At 39.5% G+C, this 24,137-nt stretch overlaps 1 protein-coding gene and 1 non-coding gene across 3 annotated transcripts in view; both read left to right on the top strand.

Annotated features, from left to right (window-relative positions):
- The window catches only part of LOC126190945 (NBAS subunit of NRZ tethering complex-like), a 410,919-nt gene that overhangs the window by 95,710 nt on the left and 291,072 nt on the right, over window positions 1–24,137 (top strand). For both annotated transcript variants that reach the window (XM_049931590.1, XM_049931589.1), the window contains exons 13-19: window positions 1,850–1,985; window positions 2,061–2,167; window positions 2,428–2,520; window positions 2,599–2,915; window positions 3,299–3,509; window positions 8,138–8,269; window positions 21,573–21,880. In XM_049931590.1, coding sequence (XP_049787547.1) covers window positions 1,850–1,985; window positions 2,061–2,167; window positions 2,428–2,520; window positions 2,599–2,915; window positions 3,299–3,509; window positions 8,138–8,269; window positions 21,573–21,880 — 1,304 coding nt within the window. The remainder of the gene's footprint in view (window positions 1–1,849; window positions 1,986–2,060; window positions 2,168–2,427; window positions 2,521–2,598; window positions 2,916–3,298; window positions 3,510–8,137; window positions 8,270–21,572; window positions 21,881–24,137) is intronic.
- Window positions 896–968, top strand: Trnaa-cgc (transfer RNA alanine (anticodon CGC)). The gene has a single exon. It is a non-coding gene; the product is annotated as a tRNA-Ala (tRNA).

Raw genomic sequence — 24,137 nt, 5'->3', positions numbered from 1 at the left:
CAATGCATAGCATGTAGAATGATCACAGTCCAACTTCAATACCATCTGCATCACAATTCAAATGGAAACATTGATCATACCGATGACACTTGAGTTGGTCAGCAGATCTGGTTAAACAGCGAGTAAGCTGACGTAAGTAGTACACCCCCACCCTTGCTCTCTCTGATACTGCCTTAGGAGCCAATGAGCAATCAGAGCCAGCTTAAGCAAACAGAGGGGACACTCATTTGACTGAGGTACAGTTAGTTAGCAGATCTGGTTAAATGGTGAGTAATTTGGAGCTTCTGACTAGTGTGCTCCCTTTGGTTATCTACAGTGCCGTTGTAAGAGATGATGAGGAAACAGATGAGGCAACCATTTGATGAAGATCTGTCACTGTCTGTTTCAATATACTTTAAGTGTCATACAGGGTAGCAGCTACATTGAAGTTAATATAGATTCACAGATTCTTCGTACAAAAGCACTTTGGCTAAGAATATTATTATTTTTCTAATCGGAAAATAAATATATTTTTTTAGATATTTCAAAATGGAGGTCAGATGTGGGCAGTTGTTTTGTATTTTTCCTCATTTAAAAAAAAAAGATTGGATGACCAAAACCAACTAGCGTGGGTGGTTTTATGGTGCAGTTGTAATAATGACTTATCTCCATTGTCATTTAAAATGGTTCCACAAATATTATTTATAATGTTGGGGGCCATAAAAAAAGATGATTTGAAGTACAGAAAGGAAAGCATGTAACAGTATAATTTTTCTTTCATAATGCAGAAAATCCAATCTCACTCATGTCTATTTATTATTTACCTCATTTCCTTTGCTGATTATCTATAAATTTTCAAGATCTGCTATGTTTATTGTTGGACTTGAATAATGGTACTGCTACTATTATGTAACCGAGCGAGGTGGTGCAGTGGTTAGCACACTGGACTCGCATTCGGGAGGACGACGGTTCAATCCCGTCTCCGGCCATCCTGATTTAGGTTTTCCGTGATTTCCCTAAATCGTTTCAGGCAAATGCCGGGATGGTTCCTTTGAAAGGGCACTGCCGCTTTCCTTCCCAATCCTTCCCTCACCAGAGCTTGCGCTCCGTCTCTAATGACCTCGTTGTCGATGGGACGTTAAACACTAACCACCACCACCACCACCACTATTATGTATCGTTCATTACTGTGTCGTCTACATTTTGGATTTGATGTGACTATAGCCCAATGTCCTAAAGTGCTGTCATTACTGTTGGGTTGTAAAGATAATTTACATCATTGAATTTACTTCAGTAGTGAAGACTGGTTTATGAACAACAAGGCAAACTACAGTTTCCTATGAAAATCTGAAACTGATAACAATATCATGCTAATAGAAGCAAATTATTTGATTTACCTATGATTTGGTGGAGACAACACTATAAATTAAATGATTGAAAACAGAATATTATTCACTGTCAGTTAGTTTGTGCGATTTGAACGTTTTAAATGAATAATTCAGTATGTGTTGAGTCACCTAAACCTGACATTCATTTTGCTTAAGAGTACAGTGACATCCCTTTGAATGGTTACACACTGGTAATTGCATTGGAATTCATTTTGCTTAAGAGTAAAATGACATCTCTTCGAATGGTTACACACTGGAAATTGCATTCTGTTATCTGTATATGATGACATGTCACATTTTCTCATGTCACTAACTGTATTCTTTCCAAGGTATTTCTTTTTCATACTAATACTGTATAATTTGTTCTTTGTCTTAATTCACTCTTTCTCTTAATCATGCAAATTATCATTCTAATATAAATAATAAGGATATTTGAACTTCTAAAATACATGCATTGATGAAAAATTCTTGTTCAATGTTAGAGCAAGATAACCAAACGTTCGTGGGTACTTAGAGAATGTATAGAAAGAGTGCCCGAGAGCTTTGCAGCAGCAAGAGAACTTCTGGAATTTGGTCTTAAAGGAATCAATTTGGAAACAGTGGTGGCTGTGGGAGAAGGTATTTTTGATACATTCTGCTGTTGAAAATAATTTTGTACTCTCATTTTCCCAGAGTTAATTACTTTTATTACAGGAATTGATGGAGGCCATTTTATTCTGCAACATCCTGATCTGGATTATGATGATGATGATCTAGATGCAACAAAATCAGAAGAGAGGAATAATCATCTACTGCGGAAGGTAAAGCCAAATGCACAGTAACAGTTCCCTCAGAAATGTGCATATCCAGTAATGCTAAGAAATGTTCAAGAGGAATACTGTTTGATTACAAAAAATGTACACAATACTGTTCTAAGAATCTGCAGTTAAATCCACTGGAAGAAAATTATATGTAATGGGAGCAAGCCAACTGGCATAATTGATTTTGTATAATGCCCGATTTTAGCTTTTAATGATGCAAACCACATTGCTAGATGATGAATTAAATGGTTTTTTGACAGATCAATCCACATAAACTAAATAATGACCAGAAGGAACTATTGAAATTCAGGATATTGCTGTTACATTACCTTGATATGCTGCGTACATATGAGGTATGTATTCCTGAAGTTTGGTGTTGGGTCACAAACAGTACTTTGTCCACTTCATTAATGGAACCTTATTTTTTGCAGATAATTATGGGTGGACCACACTTGGCAGATTCACTGTATGATTCCTCATTCTATCAGAGATTTCGCTCAACACCTCTCATAGTATCAGTTGTGGAGTTTGCGAGAGAAGGAAACTGCGAAGCAGTGCAACACATGTTTACATACCATGGTTCAGTGGTACTGCCACATTGGCTACCTGTTTTGTCCAGTTTTCCTGAAACTATGGATCCAGTGAATTATCAGGGTATTCTTCCAGAATGTGGAGTTGAAGGTGGTGTTGTTCTAATAGAGCAAGCGCAGCTGCGCAAGAAGGAATGCTTTGAAGATCCTGAGTTTCGGTATGTATTTATAAATGGAATGTTGCTAAATAAGTTAAATGAAAGTTGTCTGTGGAAAAATTAAAAGCAGATTTGATTTTTCTCCTACCTCTGAAACATATAAATTTTTAAATCTGTTAAGATTCCTACATGTCTGCATGTCTTAAGCACAAAATATAATAAATGTTTCACCTTAGCAACATAATTATTCTCAGCAAGGTTCATGGAAACTGTAGAAAAGCTAAAACTTAAGATAGAGAAACTACAGTGAAAAATGAATACTTGTTATTGTCATTATAAGACTTTGTAATTTGCTCTAAGACGTTAGTGCTGTTGGCAGTTACTCTCAAATTTTATTCAGCTTAAAAATTTACACAAACCTCTTACTGCAATTTTTGTTGTAGATGTGCTGTTGATATAACTCAGGATGATGGATCCACATTTTTGTATGAGGAGGAGCCAGATTTAAAGCAGTTCCAGTGCCCCATTGAAAATCTTGAACCAGAACTAATAACAAAATGGTACAGATTTCAAGTTCATCAACTTGAATCAAGAAGTGGGATTGTTGATCATGCTTTAAACCTGCTAAACCTTGGAAAGGAACGTAATGTTGTGGTAAGTGTTTGCTCTTGTTTTGCCTTGGACTGATTCTCTGCCTCTTTGAAGACCAAACATCCAGTCTTGACCTGTTAAACTTACTTCATCTTACCTGTAGTGCAGCTGTCAGTACATTGTGCCTCACCATTTGATATCTTATAGAAGACTTGGTCTAAGATAATAACACTCTGAGTGAGGCTGGCACATCTGTAAATGAATAACAGGTAAATTGGCTAAAATCTTAATGTACTGTTGAGGCTCAGTGTTCTTCAGTTTTGTGGATGTACATTCATGACTTCAGTTGCACCAAGTTACAAAAGTCTTTATCGCAATTCACATAGCGCACATGACTGTAACTCCTTCCTCTAGCACCAACACTACCAATAATCAAGGAAAAGTTACTTTGGCATGAATTTACACTGGTAAGCTGCCACAACTCTGCTATGCTTTGCTTGTAATTGTTGCTACCTGCCATGCGGAACTCCAAATCACAATGCTGAACTACTGGCATTCGGTGACCCAATATTCAAAACAACCAGCATTGTCACACACAAGTAGTCATCAGTGATGATGAAATCTCGACATTGAGGCAGTGAACACTGGAATAATCAAAGTACATACACGAATTGGAGTGATGGTGCCATCATGCTGTGCATAAGCTTTGTTCATTATACACCACTGTCAAAGTCTGCATATGTTGTCATAAATAAAAATATACTTTGTAAACACAAAACAAATTCTCTTCTAAGTAACTTTACTAAGTTAGACATTGTTGACATAATAAGAGTAAAAACATCGCTTGTGCCAGAACTGTGCAGCTGACATTTGCTGCATGTCTGGGCTCTTCAGAGACCAGCCACATTCTCCATGTCAGTGGTGCATCATCCCTACTTCCTCCTGTGCTAGCTACCAGTGATGCCACAGTATCCACTTTGAGAATCCTTAATGCTTTTAACATAACAATTAAAGTCAATTGCTCCTATGGAGACACTCTTAGAACTATACCTGACAGAATCTCTCTGGCCTACTTACTGTTACAATGTATAACTTGGTTATGCACCATTTTTCTGCTTCCCTTCTGCTATCCGTTGGACCAGGTTGTATCGAAGAGGTGTCCACCTCAGCAATCTTCATAGTATTTTTAAATAAGCTGTGGTTTGTGTACCCCCACACCCATCAAAACTTCTTGATGCTATTATCTGAGTCGCCATCATGCTGACTTGCATTTTTGTGGCCACCACTGCCATGCTCTGCAACAGTGGCTTTCTGCACTTGCTTCTGGCTCACGTGAGTTCAGATCATGAAGCTGAATTAAAATGCAAATATCTCGTGGGTCTCCACTCAGATCACAGTGCTGTTTTCACAAAACTTACTCTAATAAATTTTTACTGACGTCTGCATATGATCCCATCTGATTATTTCTCCCCTTCATTATTTTAATTTATCAATTATCAAAAGTGCAATTAGTGTGCACAGTGGAATGAACTGCAACTACCATGGCCTGCTCTCTCTGACATTCTGAAATGATCTGAGAGTAAAACGTTGCCTACACATTGTTCAAGAACTAGACTGCAATTATATGGAGTTGAAGGCAATAGCTGAGAAGGGAGTGAGAGAGGATTGTAGCTTACCACTCATGGTTTTTCATCCATCCATCCGTCCATCCATCCATCCAATCACCAACCACCCATCAATCAACCCATCCATTCAACCTGTGTTGTTCATCCCATCAAGAAGGAGAACCTTCAGGGATCTTGAAGAAGTTAAGGTATTCAGTAGCAAAAGACAGCCAAACTTTAGAAACTTAATCTGTATGCTATTTTAATGATACACTATCACTATGCTGCTTGATGATATTCATCTTTTTTCCAGTTAAATTTAGTCAAGTAAATTAGAAAGAAAGATATTACTCTGATGAAAGCTGCTGCTTTCTCAGGTATCTGCTGTTTATCTGCTATTGGTAGTTTAATTTACAGGGTGTCCCAAAAAGAATGACCCGATTTTAACTTGTAATAATATTGAGACATATGTCACTAGGTACAGCACTAGATGTAATCGGCATGGTTTAGAGTTTCAGAAAAAATCCACTAGATGTCCTACGAGCGCTGACCTGGAGCGTGCAGCCAGTCTCGCGTAATATGGCATCCGCACAACAGAAGTAGTATTCTGTTATTGAATTTACTTGTACTCAATCAGTGATCACAGTTCAGCGGGCGTTTCATATTCGATTTCGTGCTAAACCACCATCACCAAAGAACATTCGATGGTGGTATAAACAGTTTGAAGAAACAGGGTGCCTTTGTGAAGGCAAAAGTCCTGGCTAACCATGCGTTCCTTACACTCAGTTTGGGATGAATTCGGCTATCGGCTATATGTTGTACGTGCAGCCAATGGAGGACATATTGAACATTTATGATGGATTTTTATAAACTTTTGTATTTTCTGAGTAATGTAGTATGCAATTTGTTGGTGTTGAGCCCTTCATCCTAATAAATAATTCTATTTAAAATCAGTTCATTCTTTTTGGGACACTCTGTATACTTGACTACAATTGTATATTTTAAATATTTACCTACATCTTTAAATACTCAGTCCTTTTAGCAATAAATTACTACTTCTTGTACCAAGATATTCAGATAATTTGTAGAAATACTAGTGAAGTATCTTTTTAACTTTCTTTTGAATATATAAGGATTCCTAATTTACAGCTTTATGTTAGAAACAACCTTGTTGAGTGAGTATTTTCCCTCCAGAGTATATAACTCATCAATTCTGTTACTCAATGTTTACATACGGCACATTGCATTTCTGTCAAATGTGGTAATGGACTTAAAAGATCAATAGATGTGAAACAAGTATAGTGAAGTCAAATTTCATAAGGTTGTACTGAAGGAATTAGATTAATAAATGAGATGACGAAAATAGCAGATTTTTGTGTTTTGACTAACAGATCAACAGATAATGGTAGAAGTGAAAAGGATATAGAACATAAAATACATATTGGTTAGAGCAGAAGAGCTTTTCTACAAAAGCGAAACATGGTAACAACAAATATAAATTTAAGTTTTTGGAATAATTTTCAAAAATAAATTATTTGTCTGAAATGTAGCATTATTGCAGGCTCTTAAACTCTCCTCCACAGGGCATAGGCATCCTTGAACACCTGTCAACTCTCAAGTATTTACATTTTATTCTGTTGTGTTCAAGAGCTATTTGCCCACCCCTGCCTGTGGTCAGATATCTGAGATGTACGGTTGTGTAAGCTACAGCCTGGCTCCATGACTGCCTGTGTGTCAGTTGTTTGCACACTCTGCCCACTGACGCCAGATTGCCCATGGAGGGCACTTGACGTGAAACAACTCGCTCAGTATGAAGCAAAACATGTACAGTAAACCGTACAGATTAGAAGAGAATAGAAGTGTTTGATTATGTTGCTAAAAATAATGCTGAAGATCAGATGTCTAGACCAGATAGCTAATGAAGACATACTGCATCAGTTGTTTAAAAGATTTGATGCCTTCTGGAGCTGTCATTTTTTCTTATTCATTGTACTCATACACAATTTCGGTCCTAGACCATTTCCAAGTATCCTGTTAAACAGGAACAACATGAATTCAGTGCATTAACAAACAGTTAAAAGTTAAACATAGTTAACAAGTCAGATCTCTTATGTGCTAGGACTAATAACATCACCATTTATAAAAATTCAGCAGTGGCGCATTACACCATAGAAGTGCAGAGACTTGCTGCAGTAAAACATTTCTTTCATGATGGTGCCTGTATTGCACTTGGTCAGCTACTGCAAGTCCTGAACAACCATTTTTGTTTAGCTGTATCTTCGTCTTTACCTGAAATGCTACTGATGTATAGACAGTGAACCATAATGTGATTTCAGCATCTCTTGTGACCCATCATTCTTTTCAATTAGTTGTATAAATCTTGCTTGCACTACTTATTATATTTTTTTCTTTTAATATGTGATTGCTTAGAAGAGTGAAAGACTATATAGGAATGGATAGAATAATAAATGAATCAGTGTACAAGGAACTAAAAATATAAAACCTCAGTAAAAAGGAAGTCCAGAATTGTTTGAAGTAGAATAACCACCGGGATAGATTGAACAGTGAAAAATCTCTGAAAAACAAAAATTCTTAAAAATTGAGGGAGAAACCCAATTTGAAAGGCTGTATTATCTAAAAGAGAGAGAGAGAGAGAGAGAGAGAGAGAGAGAGAGAGAGAGAGAGCAAATGTAAAGGAGGAGAAGTAGATGAAGAAGAACAATGAGGAGGAGAAGAAATGTCAGCCACATTTACTTTTTTCTTCCAGAAACTTTATATTCAAGCATTCCAAAACAATTCTTCAGCATCTGTGAGGCTAGGGTCTGAAAAGCCTCATACATGCGCTAAACCAATGCTTCCACAGCTGCTGTTTTCATTTGTATGTCTCAAACTGGCTTATACTCTTTCATTTACTTTCAGCTTTGTGTAGATTATTGCTCTCACTTAAAACTTTGATATACAGTGTAGATTTAGTGTTTATATTATTGTAATACCTTCCAACCAGTCAGTTTATAATGATAAAATGCAAATATTTAAATTAGTAAACAATAACTGGTGATGTATTCTTTCTCTTTTTCATGTCATAAGGGCTTAGAGGACTTGTTTCATGACCTGAAGACTTTAGATTCATTGGTATATGAAATAAACCTCGTTAGTGCCAACCTTTCCAGCTTAAAAAGTTTATCTGACTTTGAAAAGGCCAAACTACTGATGTCTAAGGCAAGTATCACCATAATATATTAATCTGTTCACGTGTTTCAAAATGAAAGTTTACTTTTTAAACTGTGTGATGTTTTTATCGTTTCAAATCGCATTGTTTAAGCACATTCAGTGCTACTGTTAGGATGTTCCTCAAGAGTCTCCATTCTCCAAGTAATCCAAAAGTAAAATATTTCTATTTATTGTGTTGTCAAGATAGTTTCTTGAAACTGTTTGTCTTGCAGGAACTGAGCAACTGTAAATGAGCAGTTATGGTGCTACAGAAACAGATGCATATTATCTGCGCAAACACACAGAACCATACGCATCCTTCGTAAACATTGTGAGTTGTAATCGTGGAACAGTATACAAATATCAGGAATGAATCCTAGCTACTCTTTTTCGATTGTGAGAAAGATAGACTTATCTCCAATACCTAACAGCTTGTTGCTGAATAATGTACTGATCAAATGAATATGTGTAGAGGTGAAACTTAAGTTAACATGTACCATATCTACATGTACATCTACATGATTACTCTGCAATTCACATTTAAGTGCTTGGCAGAGGGTTCATCGAACCACAATCATACTATCTCCCTACCATTCCACTCCCGAACACTGCGCGGGAAAAATGAACACCTAAACCTTTCTGTTCTAGCTCTGATTTCTCTTATTTTATTTTGATGATCATTCCTACCTATGTTGGTTGGACTCAACAAAATATTTTCGCATTCGGAAGAGAAAGTTCGTGACTGAAATTTCATAAATAGATCTCGCTGCGACGAAGAACGTCTTTGCTTTAATGACTTCCATCCCAACTCGCGTATCATATCTGCCACACTCTCTCCCCTATTACGTGATAATACAAAATGAGCTGCCCTTTTTTGCACCCTTTCGATGTCCTCCGTCAATCCCACACCGCGCAGCAATATTCTAACAGAGGACGAACGAGTGTAGTGTAAGCTGTCTCTTTAGTGGACTTGTTGCATCATCTAAGTGTCCTGCCAATGAAACACAACCTTCGGCTCGCCTTCCCCACAATATTATCTATGTGGTCTTTCCAACTGAAGTTCTTCGTAATTTTAACAACCAGGTACTTAGTTGAATTGACAGCCTTGAGAATTGTACTATTTATCGAGTAATCGAATTCCAACAGATTTCTTTTGAAACTCATGTGGATAACCTTACACTTTTCGTTATTTAGCGTCAACTGCCACCTGCCACACCATACAGCAATCTTTTCTAAATCGCTTTGCAACTGATACTGGTCTTTGGATGACCTTACTAGACGGTAAATTACAGCATCATCTGCGAATGACCTAAGAGAACTGCTCAGATTGTCACCCAAGTCATTTATATAGATCAGGAACAACAGAGGTCCCAGGACGTTTCCCTGGGGAAGACCTGATGTCACTTCAGTTTTTCTCTTTGATTTGCCATCTATTACTATGAACTGCGACCTTCCTGACATGAAATCACGAATCCAGTCGCACAACTGAGACGATACCCCATAGGCCCGCAGCTTGATTAGAAGTCGCTTGTGAGGAACAGTGTCAAAAGCTTTCCGGAAATCTAGAAATACGGAATCAACTTGAGATCCGCTATCGATAGCGGCCATTACTTCGTGCGAATAAAGAGCTAGCTGCGTTGCACAAGAACAATGTTTTCTGAAACCATGCTGATTACGTATCAATAGATTGTTCCCTTCGAGGTGATTCATAATGTTTGAATACAGTATATGCTCCAAAACCCTACTGCAAACTGACGTCAATGATATAGGTCTGTAGTTCGATGGATTACTCCCACTACCCTTCTTAAACTCTGGTGCGACCTGCATAATTTTCCAATCTGTAGGTACAGATCTATCGGTGAGCGAGCGGTTGTATATGATTGCTAAGTAGGGAGCTATTTTATCAGTGTAATCTGAAAGGAACCTAATTGGTATACAATCTGGACCTGAAGACTTGCCCATATCAAGCAATTTGAGTTGCTTCGCAACCCCTAAGGTATCTACTTCTAAGAAACTCATGCTAGCAGCTGTTCATGTTTCAAATTCTGGAATATTCCATTCGTTTTCCCTGGTGAAGGAATTTCAGAAAACTGTGTTCAATAACTCCGCTTTAGTGGCACAGTCGTCGGTAACAGTACCATTGGCACTGCGCAGCAAAGGTATTGACTGCGTCTTGCCGCTTGTGTACTTTACATACGACCAGAATTTCTTCGGATTTTCTACCAAATTTCGAGACAATGTTTCGTTGTGGAACCTGTTAAAGGCATCTCGCATTGAAGTCTGTGCCAAATTTCGCGTCTTTAAATTTTAGCCAATCTTCAGGATTTCGCGTTCTGCTGAACTTTGCATGCTTTTTCCGTTGCCTCTGCAACAGCGTTCGGACCTGTTTTGTGTACCATGGGGGATCAGTTCCATCTCTTACCAATTTATGAGGTATGAATCTCTCAATTGCTGTTGCTACTATATCTTTAAACTTGAGCCACATCTTGTATACATTTGCATAGTCAGTTCGGAAGGAATGGAGATTGTCTCTTAGGAAGGCTTCTAGTGACACTCTATCCGCTTTTTTAAATAAAATTATTTTGCGTTTGTTTCTGGTGGATTTGGAAGGAATGGTATTGAGCCTAGCTACGACGACCTTGTGATCACTAATCCCTGTATGTCATGATGCCCTCTGTTAGCTCTGGATTGTTTGTGGCTAAGAGCTCAAGTGTGTTTTCGCAACCATTTACAATTTGCGTGGGTTCGTGGACTAACTGCTCAAAGTAATTTTCGGAGAAAGCATTTAGGACAATCTTGGAAGATGTTTTCTGCCAACCACCGGTTTTGAACAGGTATTTTTGCCAACATATCGAGGGAAGGCTGAAGTCCCTGCCAACTATAACTGTATGAGTGGGGTATTTATTTGTTAAGAGACTCAAATTTTCTCTGAACTGTTCAGCAAGTATATCATTGGAGTCTTGGGGTCGGTAGAAGGAGCCAATTATTAACTTAGTTCGGCTGTTAAGTATAAACTCCACCCATACCAATTCACACGGAGTATCTACTTTGACTTCACTACAAGATAAACCACAACTGACAGACACAAACACTCCACCACCAATTCTGCCTAATCTATCTTTCCTGAACTCCGTCTGAGACTTCATAAAAATTTCTGCAGAACTTATTTCAGGCTTTAACCAGCTTTCTGTACCTATAACGATTTCAGCTTCTGTGCTTTCTATTAGCGCTTGAAACTCAGGGACTTTCCCAGCACAGACCCTCTAACCGGCTCTGCACAGAAGGTCCGTAGTCGGTTCTGTCAACTATGCGCGAGCTCTGCCTTCATCTCGTAGGCAAGACTGGCAGCTTTCACCAAATCAGATAGCCGCTGGAATCCAGAGAGAATTTCCTCAGATCCAAAGCGGCACACCTCATTAGTGCCGACATGTGCCACCACCTGCAGCTGGCTGCACCCTGTGCTCTTCATGGCATCCGGAAGGACCCTTTCCACATCAGGAATGACTCCACCCGGAATGCACACGGACTGCATACCGGATTTCTTCCCCTCCTTAGCCGCCATATCCGTAAGGGGCCCCATTACGCACCTAACACTGGAGCGCCCAACTACCAATGAGCCCACCCTCTGCGACTGCCCGGACCTTGAAGGCTGAGAATAATCCTCTGAAACAGGGCAGGCAGCTGCATCTGGCTCAGCCAGAGACAGTACCTGAAACCTGTTTGTCAGACGCACCGGGGAGGCTTTCTGATCAGCCTCCGGGGACATCTTTCGCTGCCTGCCACACCTTGGAACGACCTCCCAATCAACCACAGGCGAGGGCTCAGCCCCACTGCGGGCAGCAACCCGGGCAACCACAGTGGCAGACCGATCTGGGGACAGACGGGACGAGGTTGACATCCCCGTGATACCCAAGTCCGGCTCCCAACATTGGTGCCCATTGGCAACAGCCTCAAGCTGCGCGAACTTACAGAATCTCACCATATTAGGCTTCGTCAGGCATGTGGAGCTTTACTTGGTTGTATCACGTGTATCCCAAACTGCTCGGAGGCAGAGCCATGCACCGCAAACTCCTTACCTGCTACGGCCCACCACGGGTCAACCGTCCCATACCGGCAGGCTGGCCGCTCGCTGCCTCACCAGCCCACCTCAGTCTCGCCTCAGTGCCTCCAGTGCTTCCAGTCCAGTCAGCCTGCACCTTGTGAGGTGCCTCCAGGCCCAGGCCAAAACACGCACTCTGTATGCTCCACCTTAAGTGCTCATGTCATCCACATGTTTAAGGGGCATAAAGTTTTTTGTAAACTTCTCAACTGTATAAGGTGAACCATGACTGCAAAACTTATTTTGCCACAGTGTAAGCACACACATGTGAACTTTTACATTTCCGTAGCAGAAATTTAAAGAAATAAATTAAAAGTATATCATTATAAGAATAGCTATGACAAAATATTTGTGTAGGTAACTGTCTCAAGAAGCTCTCTACATCAGATTCAGCATGGAAAAGAATTGTTCATCAAGTAGTTGCATGAAACAAAGCTGTGCAGTTATTACAGTAAACAATTTATGTGAGAACATTTTCAAATAATAGCATATAAGCAGAATGTCAATCCATTTCTGCACACTTCGTGTTCTCCCTTTTTCTGAAACTTCAAGTGTGGCAGAACTGAAATTACATGCTGCTGAGTCACTACATCAACATGATTATTCTGCAATTCACACTTTTTTGGCATTATTTTATTATGATGGTCACTTCTCTATGTGTAGGTGGGAGGCAAAAAATTATTTTGGCATTTGCAGATGGAAGTTAGTAATTGAGATTTCCTAAAAATGACTCATTGTAACAAAAGATCTCTCTATTTTAATGACACACTACCCACTTGTTTGTTGTGTCCATTACACTCTCTCCCCTATTTAGCAACAATACAAAATGAGCTGCCCTTCTTTGCACTTTTTCAGTGTCCTCAAACAGTCCTATCCAGTAAGGATCTCTTATAACACAGCAGTACTCTAGAAGACAACTGACAAGTCTAGTGTAGGAACTCTCTGTAATAGATTTGTTGCATCTTTGAAATTTTGTGCCAGCAGAACAGTCTTTAGTTTGCCTTCCCAACAACATTTTCTATGTGGTGGTCCCAATTTAAGTTATTGTTATTGTAATGCCTAGGGATTTATTTCATGTCCTGAGAGAGAGTTAGGATGACACCTTGCAGAAGACAGGTGCTTTTACCTCAGTCGACACAATCAGCAAGAAAAAGTAGCTCAGACAGTGGCTCGACTACAAGCTGAAAGTATTTCAAAGAATGGAACTTGGTGTAAATCTCAAGGAAGCAAGATAGAAATCGGTCAGATGGATTCATAGTAATGGAACTCTACTCCAGGCACTACTCAAAGGCTGAGACATCCTTAGCTAATTCTAACACTGAACTTGAGCCAATATAAGTTGGGTAAATATTCCTCAGAATCTGTCTCATTTGCAGTGGTGGCAGTCTGAAGCAAACAATTGTTCTTAGTCCAAGACAAGGTGTTGAGTGACATAGGGGTAGTGAGTGTCTCCTTACTGCTGCAGACATGTTCTCTTCCTGGATCATGGTATTTTTTTCCTCCCACTATCTAAAAGTTCACACATTAAGATAGGTTCAGTAGCTTCCATTTATTTTATTCGAGATAGAAGCATGTTCACAGCATTCGTACATAACCAATTGGTGATTACGGAAGCACTCACTAGATTATGTCCATATCAGATTAAACAGTATCCACTAAAAGGGCTGTGAAGGTTACTCATTCAGTGGCACTGCGTACACAGTTCAAGTTTCATCTAACATGAATTAAAGCTCTGCAGACGTACTGTTTTCTCTGTGGCTCAGAGTGTACAATGTTCATCAATTTCCTGGACTGATCATTGGAGAACTCTGCTACCACTGCGAACTAATTAGCAGTTTCATCTCACAGGTCCGAGGTATTTGTGTGTTTTCTGCTACCCAAAATCGCGCCATCTTTCGCAGCGCCTACAGCAGTTAGTGTTTTATTTTTCCAATAGTTAAGTTGGATGCACATAACAGCTATGTCTACCAGACAGTCACATATTGCAGTAGGTACAAATGCTTCGCTCAGAGACGACAATGAAATGAAATATTCATTGAATTGCAACATCTTTTTTCCACAAAGAACTACAACAGAGTGAGGAAACACTTAATTTTTGTTGATCAGTAATTTGTATTTCTTCTTAATTTTGTCAAAATCAGTGACATTTTGAGGCAGTGCATACGTTATGATTAGCCCACCTGGATATGACAGATGGTGTGGGCTCTGTAGACTAGCAAGTCAGGCGGTGATTCAGCCTGCTCCGTGATATGTCTGCCATTATCAGGCTGCTGGGCCAGCCTGGTAAAGCAGAGCTCAGCAAGCTAGCTGGGGTTGAATGAGATCCGTTGGCCTATGCAAACCAATCCATCTGAGATGGGCTTGCTTGGGCTGGCACACGTCGTCTTTTAGGGTAACATGTTGCTTTCCGTTCCATACCCTAACTCACAATGGTTTAATGTATGGATGACAGGTAAAAATTTTGAATCCTGTAAGGCAGTTTGAGCAAATAATCCCTCAATTCTCCTTTCAGTGAAGTGAAAGTAAACAAATTTAATGAAATCATCTGTTTATTGTTGCCAGAAGAGAGAGGGTTAAATTACACACATTTTATTTTCTACATTAAGAGAGGTTTATAAGGTATTTTGAAGACCCTGAAAACTGTGATAAAAGTAAGTATTTGGTTGAAACTGTCATGTCCTAGGAAATAATAAGAATAAAAATTATAGATGGCTACTTAATTTTCTCTGAACTGCACATCACTTTCAGCTTCAATAAAGTTGGAGTGAATGTATTGTAAGAGAGATGGAGCAGTTGGTTAATTTGAGCCACAAAAGCTAAAAGTACGATAGAACAGCTTATATATAAATCTTATGTTTGATGTGTCTGTACTATGGAGCAGTCAAAGCTGGTATAAACAGAGGCTTGCATAGTATTAATTTTCAAATGTCTTTGACCATCCCTCCTTTTCAGTGTTTCTAATGTCCTTTTTGTATCCTGGGCATCATTGGTAACTACCCAAGTGGCTACGTTCTTGAAAGTGTGTAACAGATGTTCTCTGCTTTGTGAACACTTTCCCAGGGACACAGCTAAATTGACTTGAAGTTACAACTGTCGGAAAAAGAAGAGTGTGAAATAAGTCCACGTAAATGGTTTTTCAACAATGAAAATCAGATCTTATACTGCCAACTGACTGCTAATTTTGAAACTTTGAGCTGTGTGGCAGTTACATTAGGAGATTTGATGTAATTGCGAGCTGCAGTTTTCATCATTAATGTTAGAGGTATACTGTAAGATTGTGTAATGATCTACCATTTCAAATCAGTGAAAAGATTCAGGTGATGATGTGCATTCAATAGTTTGAAGACAGCTCCAGTAACACAAATGCTTCAGAGACCATGGAAAAAAACATTAATATTACACAGGAAGTCCAGAAGAAATCTTACAAGCACACCAGATAAATAAATTAGGCTCTCCTGGGAGACATCACACTAATACAGCATCATTCCCAGAGTTGATCGAGGCCCTTTGTTTTGGAGTCAAGTGGAGGGTCTCAACCAAAGGCTTCATCGACTCTGTGACGGTCTTGGCTGCAGATTTCTAGACCTGCATTATCATGTTGGAATTTGTAGGACTTCCCTTGATAGGTCAAGAGTGCACTACACGAAGGAAGAAGCTAGCAGAGTACTTGTGGAGTTTTTTAGGCTAGGAAGTAGTTTGAGGTGCTCAGATCAACTCTCTCCAATCAATTGCAGCAAGGGAAGTCAGATAGTGTTCAGAATAAAGACACTTTGACTGTCACAATTTTATCAGTAAACTGTGTAAGAATTCATAATAAAGTTCCCAAATTTACTGCCCTCCAGGAAAGTACGTGTGCTCAAATTATTTTTGGGACTGAGAGCTGATTGAAACCCGAAATGGAAAGCTCTGAGATATTTAGCAGGTCTTGGAGTGTATATTGGAAAGACAGTATAGAGGGCATAGTAGGGGGTGTGTTCATTGCAGTTGACAATTGAGGCCGAAGTTAAGTGTGACATTGAAGTCATCTGGTCGCATGTAACAGGTGTAGGTGAGACCAAGTTAATTGTTTGATGTTTTTACCAGCCACCTGATTCTGCTGTGACAGTTATTCACAGAAAGTCACTGATCAATAGCGCATAAATACACAGATCATGCAATACTAGTGGGAGGTGACTTCCTGCCGATCATTGACTGGGATGTCTGTGGATTCATTGCAGGAGCTACAGACAGACAGTCATGTGAGATACTTTTGAACAAATTTTCTGGACATTGTCCTGAGCAGCTAGTTTGGCAGCCCACAGACAATGGAAATATCTTAGACCTTGTAGCTACAAATAGGATGGATCTTATCGAAAATGTCATTATAGAAATGGGGATTAGTGATCATGATCTCATTATAGCAACTATGTTTATGGAAGTTAATAAATATGTTGAGATGGCTAGCAGAGTGTTTCTGCTAGGTAGATAAGCTGTTATTAGCATCTTGTTTTGACATTGAATTGCCATTACGTAGTTCCAGTATGATGGATGTAGAGAAATTATGGGCAAAGTTTGAGTAGATTGTAAATTGTGGTCTGGAGAATTATTTGACTAGTAAGTGGATAAAAGAGCCCCCCCCCCCCCCTCCCCTATGGTTTAATAATGAAATTCGGTGGATGCTGAGGAAGCAGAGGACATTGCACTGTCAGTTCAAAAGGGAATGTACAAATGAAAACAAGGGGAGATTAGTAGAGATTCATGCGTCTGTGAAAAGATCTATGCGAGAATCCCAGTTCGATTTTACAGAGAGTATTCTATGGCATTGGCCCCTTACCTAGCTTGCATTTATCATGATTCTCTCAACCAGCACAAAGTCTGAAGCAACTGGAAAAAAGTGCAGGTGACTCCAGTGTATAAGAAGAATAAAAGAATGGACCCACATAATTAGACCAATATCCCTAACTTATGTTTGCTGCAGAATCCTTGAACATATTATCAGTTTGAATATAATAAAACTGAGTAACTTATGTACATGAATCACCATCCTTTTAGAAAGCATTGTTCGTGTGAAATTCAGCTTGCCCTTTTCTCACATGATATACTGCGAACAGTGAGTGAAGGGCAACAGGCACAATCCCTATTTCTAGATTTCCGGAAAGGCATGGCTACCAAGGAAGGTACTAGCATATGGAGTAAGTTCATACAGATACATGAGTGGCTAGAAGACTTGTTAAATAATAGAACCCAGTATGCTGTCCTGGACGGTGGGTGTTCATCAGGGACATGGGTACCGTCGGGAGTGCCCCCAGGTAAGTGTGATAGGACCACTGTCGTTCTCTATATACATAAATGGTTTGGCAAACAGGGTAGGCAGCAATCTACAGTTGTTTGCTGATGATGCTGTAGTGTACAGTAAGGTGTCAAAGTTGAGAGACTGTGGAAGATACAAGACGATTTGGACAAAATTTCCAGTCGGTGTGATGAATGGCAGCTAGCCCTAAAGGTGGAAAAATGTAAGTTAATGCACATGAGTAGGAAGACTAAGCCTGTAAAGTTCAGATACAGTATTACTAGTGTGCAGCTTGACACATTCAAGTTGTTTAAATATCTGGTCATAATGTTGCAAAGCAATATGAGGTGGAACGAGCATGTGAAAACTGTGGTTGGGAAGGCAAATGGTCGACATGGTTTATTGGGAGAATTTTAGGAAAGAGTGGTTCACCTGTAAAAAAAGACCACATATAGGATGACCTGTTATTTAGTACTGCTTGAGTATTTGGGATCCGTACCATGTCAAATTGAAGGAAGACATTGAGGCAATTCAGAGACAGGCTGCTAGATTTGTTACCGGAACATTTGGCCAACACATAAGTTTCATGGTGATTCTTCGGGAACTGAAATGGGAGTCCCTGGATGGAAGGTGACTTTCTTTTAAAAAAAAAAACTGTAGAGAAAAATGAGAGAACAGTCATTTGAAGCTGACTGCCAACCGATTCTTCTGATGCTAACATACATTATGTGTTAGGACCATGAAGGTAAGAGACAAGAAATTACAGCTCATGCAGTGTCATACAGACAGTTGTTTTTCCATCACTCTATTTGCAAGTGGAACAAGAAAGGAAATGACAAGTAGGGTACAGGGTACCCTCCACCACACATCGTACGGTGGCTTGCAGATTATCGATGTAGATGTAGAAAGGGTAACTGAGAATTTTGAAATTAACATCCTAGTTCATGGAAACCTGAATTAGTATGTCCAAATTGCGATACAAATAAACACCTCCAAAATCACTACAGACCATCTCTGATGTAAACTATATGTAACCTCCACACCCTGTGGGTTAAACGCTTAGTTGGCCTGTTGGTTCACTCGACGCCTTGTTTCATTTGAAAAGAGGCAAAATCACAACTCGTTGGACCTCACTATATGCCTCTGTCAGCTATTGTCCAGTTTCTGTGTTGTTTGGTCCTTTGAACATTCAGAGCTTTATTTGGTGCTGTGAGAAGTGGTGTTTTTCAAGGTAGCTTTAAATGTCCATTCCAGTGCAGTTCCATTTGCATTGTTCATTCGGAAACTGTTTTAGGTGGACCTGCATTTACCGACAGCAGCAGTTCCTGTGGGTTTTGAAAACAATTGTCACTGGAAAGCTGAGAGCCTTTTCAGTAGTCCATGCAGTCAGAACAGTTCCTTCACTGGTCTTATGCCATGTTCTGTGGCCAAGTGGTACACAATCCCTCATAGACACATTGAACAGTCTGTGTTAATACACCAAAAACTCTGACAACTTCATTTGTGGTGTGGTCGTGGGCACATTCAGATGTAGTAGCACCTTTCTGCCATATTATCACATTTCCATGTTGACTGCTCCTTGCACATCACTTTAGTGCCTTGACTTTTCATCAGTGATGAAGGGCCACATAACAGCCTGATACCAAAGCAGTTACAATCGGTCAGCACGGCAACATGAGAGTGTGGCAGAAAGGAGGTATTGTGTTTGGATGTAGCCATGACCACGCCATGAGTGAAGTTTCTGTAAGTCCATCTAAATATAGGATGGTTCTGGACCTCTGATGTTCAGCACAAAATGTCAAAAAAACAACTTCAGCTGTCAATATTTCCAATTTTATTGTACTGTTACTACCAGTTTAGGCATTACACTATGCTATCTTCAGGCCAATGTGTAGGAAGAATCCCACCTCTTCTACGATCTAAATAGGGGCCAGCATACAGTCAGTGGTATTCTGTAGACAATTTTTAACAATGCGACCCCTTGAATCATTACTTGCAGACTCTGCAATTGACGGTCAAAGGGTGCTGCATTGTTAAAAGAAGTCTTACCAGGCCTTGTAACAGTGCTAACACAAACAACACTAATGTACTCTGGTGGCCATTCTACCTGCCGCTGAGAATGGCAACTCCTTCATTTATGTACCTTGCGATGGTGTGTTTGTGCACAGAGTTACGTTGACATCTGACCACGTCTTGTGGGTGCTTCACCTTTTTTTTTTTTTTCACTCAGTGTGTATAAAAAGGATTAACAGTTTAAGGTGATTATTGGGTTACTGGGACTTAGACAATATAGTAAAATTTTCAAAGCTTTTGGGTGATGTCCTCCTTCAAAGCTAACTGATAAACAAAATCTGCAAACACGTACCCCTGTGCAATTACTTTGATCTGGCTGATAACATTGTACCAACACTGCAGAATGTAGTTGGAATGAGGAGGGAATTGATGTGGGGGAAGAGGTTCAAGGAGTGGTCTAAGTATTTGAATGAGCATTGCAGGTTACACTAGACTTCAGGGATGATAACACAGAGGCAGAGCTTGTAAGTGGAAGAGTCAGGTAGACAGCAGAAACCCTCACTCAGGTGATCACTGAGGATTGTCATAACCCTGCCCAAATATGCAAACTCCATAAATTGAACCATCCAGGCTCCCCCATTGTACCTGGGTACTGTGCTCCTATGGAAAGGGTCCTTGCTCTTCTTGACCAACACCTGTATGCCATTGCCTGCAGCCTGGTCCATCCTATCCAAGCCACAAACCATTTCTTCATTGTCACTCAACATCACCGTACCATTACCACCTGGATCTCTTCTTCGCATCTCCGTATATATGAGCCGTGCTTTTTTAAGTAAGTGCCATTTTGAAATTACAATAGAAAAAACTGACTTTTCGCAACAATTTTGCTTTTATGTGAAAATCTGAACTTTAATCCACTTTTATACAAAATTACATTTGCTGTTTATAGCCCAGTTTTTATCATGGTTTGATATAGGTGGTAGTAATAATACCAGTAATGATTGAATGTGATTTTTGAAAATTAACTGCAATGAGCAGAGGGGAGGCCCAATGCACTTTTCAAATTGTTGATGTGTAAACATTATTGAAATTTAAACAACAATTTCATTATAAAAAAAGGAAGAAAAAAAGAAAATAAATTAACAGTTTCTTTACTGCTTGTAAGCCACATTTATTTTATTAAATGACAGAATCTCCAAATATCTTTAATTTCGTCTTATCTTTATCAAATTGTACTTTTCCTCATTAAATTGCTCATTGTTTTGATGTTTTTGCAATTTATTGAACTGTATGTCCCTGTTGCATTCCCTCAAACATCCATTGCCTTATTAACCCGTCCCATCCAAATTTTTCCTTATTGTCTGTTTTATTTTCTGCCCCTTTTCACCCTTCTTCCTGTCATTTTCATGAAGGGTCCATTTGTTCTCTTGTTTCCCCCCCCCCCCCCCCCCCCTCCCAAATCCTCTCTTCCCATTTTTGCATGCTTTACTTCCCATTTCCATACCTAACACTTCTATTGTGCATATGGGCTGTGTTTTCTTCCCTTATAATAATAATAATAATAATAACCACATTCAAACAGAATTGAAGCACCTTGCAGTGCAAGCGATGTATTCATATGACCCATACCTTCACCCAACCCCACATTTTCACATGGCTTGTATCAAACGTCAATTTTTGTCATGTGCTATTATTCCTATGATGAAACAATAATTAATTTTTGGTCTTTCTTAATATGCTTAAGAAAGAAGTTGTACAATTTGAGAGATTGAATAACCTTATACATGTTCAGTGTGCTGTATTTGCAGCTAAATTTTTATGTATACATTAAATAGCTCCTTTTTAGCAGTTTTTGTCTTGTACCTGTTTATAACAAAAATACCTTTTTTAATTACACTATTTTATTAATGTGTAAATCTCTTACATTTTAGACCTCTGAAGAAACATTTGTGAATGACATTAAGCATCTCCTGCTACCATTCCTGGAACGTTGTGAGAAGCAGTCAGAAGGGATGAAGATGAAGTTGTTAGGAGAATATCTTGTTGATGTTAGCTCAGACAATCTTAAGTTACCTTACAAGTTATTTGAGTATTTGTTAATGGAACCAAATAGTGTGATAACAGCTGACACAGAGGAAATAATAAATCTTGGTTTCACATGCATATATGCTTCTCCAGATCCTGATCAGTTGGATATTGCAGAGGGTATCACTACACTCATTTCCAAACAGCCTCTGGGGTAAGTCTGTGTACAAATGAACAGAGTCAGTACAAGTTATTTTATTACTAGTAATTATCGCTATAGAAGAGTAATCTGACAAAATAGTGTTTATTTGCATGCCATTATTATAATCTACCTTTATTTTAATCACCAGTATAAAAACAATCACCTTAAAATAGGATTACAAGTATCCATTCAGAAAACTGAGATCATGAAATCCCTGTGTGTAAGTAAAGTCACAATAAACAGTCAAAAAATTAATATAGTTCTACAGTTTAATATCTTGTAGATATCACCAAGCATAACTTAAGTGTTAAAGAAACACGGGTAAATTCAATGAACAAAATGAAAAAACTAAATTTATAAACTGGTCAATGTATAATAAGAAATGGTTGTCAGTAAACACTAAGACCCAGCATTAGAAAAATAACTCTATCTGAAGCCACATATGCTTTCAAAATGTTGTTCCAACTAAAATCTTTAAGAAGAGCTGATTAGCTTCTCAAAACTGAAAGAAGAGTCATCAGAGCTTACATGAATAAAAAAAAAAAAAGTTGGAGAACCCTTCGCAATGAACGATCACGAGATTGACCCATTCGCCAGAACAATAAAGAAGAAAAGATCTCTCATTTTTTTCAAATCTTGCAACTGCAAGGAAATGGGATTTAAAAACTTACAATGAGAAATTGTAGAAAGAAGACAGGAGGACAGTGGATTCGAGAAATTCGGCTAAATCTTAAAGCAGCGCGAAATTAATGCTCTACTTAAGAAACAGTTACTAGTCACGCCAGATAGATATTTAAATACATTGCGCATTATAATAATCCATCAATCCTACTGGGTAGCCACGTGTGTTAAAGAGCCATATCCAGGACAAGGTGGTGTGCCAGCCCTGTATCATATCTTTCTGGTGGATTAATGACATGGGTTGGTGTGCCACCCAGCCATGTTGTGGTTTTTAGGTGGTTTCCCACATTGCACTGAACCAGTACAGGACTAGTACCTAAGTCCCACCTCAGTTTCATGATCTGCAAACATTTAGAAAACTTTCCCTCATGGTCACATGAGTAACACAACACACAAACAGTCCCCCTGCAGGTCCGGGAGTTAGAATAGGCCCAAGGTATTCCTGCCTGTCATAAGAGACAACTAAAAGGAGTCTTCCACATTTCGGCCTAATCAGTTATGGTCCCCTTTCTTGGGTTTGACGTACACATCTTTCTAAATTATCCGAAGTGCTGGCCATTTGGGGAAGGATGCCTTACATAGTACACCATGTGTCCAATGTGCAATTAGACCTTCAGCACCTCATATTGTCCTAGATCTGCAACTCCACCTGCAATCCAGTTATCTGAACAAGGACACCTTACAGGGTGCATCGTCTGCTTCCATAGTCTGCTGCCCTTTTTTGCCTCCATGACAAAATTGGATTTCTTGGCATCCAAAATCCAGCACAGTACACAGTCCATTGTGGTGGGGCCTTCATGACCCATTTGGTGGTAGCCCCTTGACAACACTGGGATCTTTTTACTGATGCCTGAGCTGCAAACTCCCCACGTGTGCCAAAGACTAGACGCCAGTCTTCTTGGGGCAACGGGACTCCCGGCAATGGCAATCACACTAGGTGGGCTTGCTGTGGCTGTGTAGCACCTGTGGGGAGAGCCACTGATTGGGACAAGTCATCTTTTGGTGGGGACCGAATGGCCCCAGCAGTCTCCAAAAAAGGAAAAGTCGAATTAATTGCTGAAAAATATGGCCCCAAATCAATCGCCTCCCTAGCCACACCATTGGAGGAATGTAGAACTATGGAAAAGAGAGAGCCTTATTTGCCAAAGTATTTAGTCTGCAGGAGAAGGGATGGGGACTCCTTTCTGGCTCTAAAGCTTCAATTTTTTGTCGAATAGCTGGAGGACAAGTTTGGGGAAGTGGCTGCACTGTCAAAAATGAGAAATGGGGCAGTCCTCATTCAGACGCCCAGTCCCGGGTGTTGTTCACCTGTGACTAGCTGTGTCATATTCCTGTTTCTCTCGCCCCCCACAAAAGCCTCAATATGGTCCACATGATTATTTTCCATTTCGACCTACTCTTACAATCTGACGATGAGCTCGGCACCAATTTTGAACAGCGGGAGGTGTCCACATCATCCGGCATATCTATAGGGGACCCAAAGACAGTAGGGCTGCTACCGGTGGATTCATCTTGGCCTTTGAGAGTGATCCATTGCCCAAAAATGTCAAGGTGGTGATGGTATACCACTGTGACATAAAGCCATACA

The sequence above is a fragment of the Schistocerca cancellata genome, chromosome 6 (genome assembly GCF_023864275.1).
Source record: "Schistocerca cancellata isolate TAMUIC-IGC-003103 chromosome 6, iqSchCanc2.1, whole genome shotgun sequence".
Lineage (NCBI taxonomy): Eukaryota > Metazoa > Arthropoda > Insecta > Orthoptera > Acrididae > Schistocerca > Schistocerca cancellata.
The sequence above is the reverse complement of the archived record's forward strand: the minus strand, read 5'-3'. Positions and strand labels throughout refer to the sequence as shown.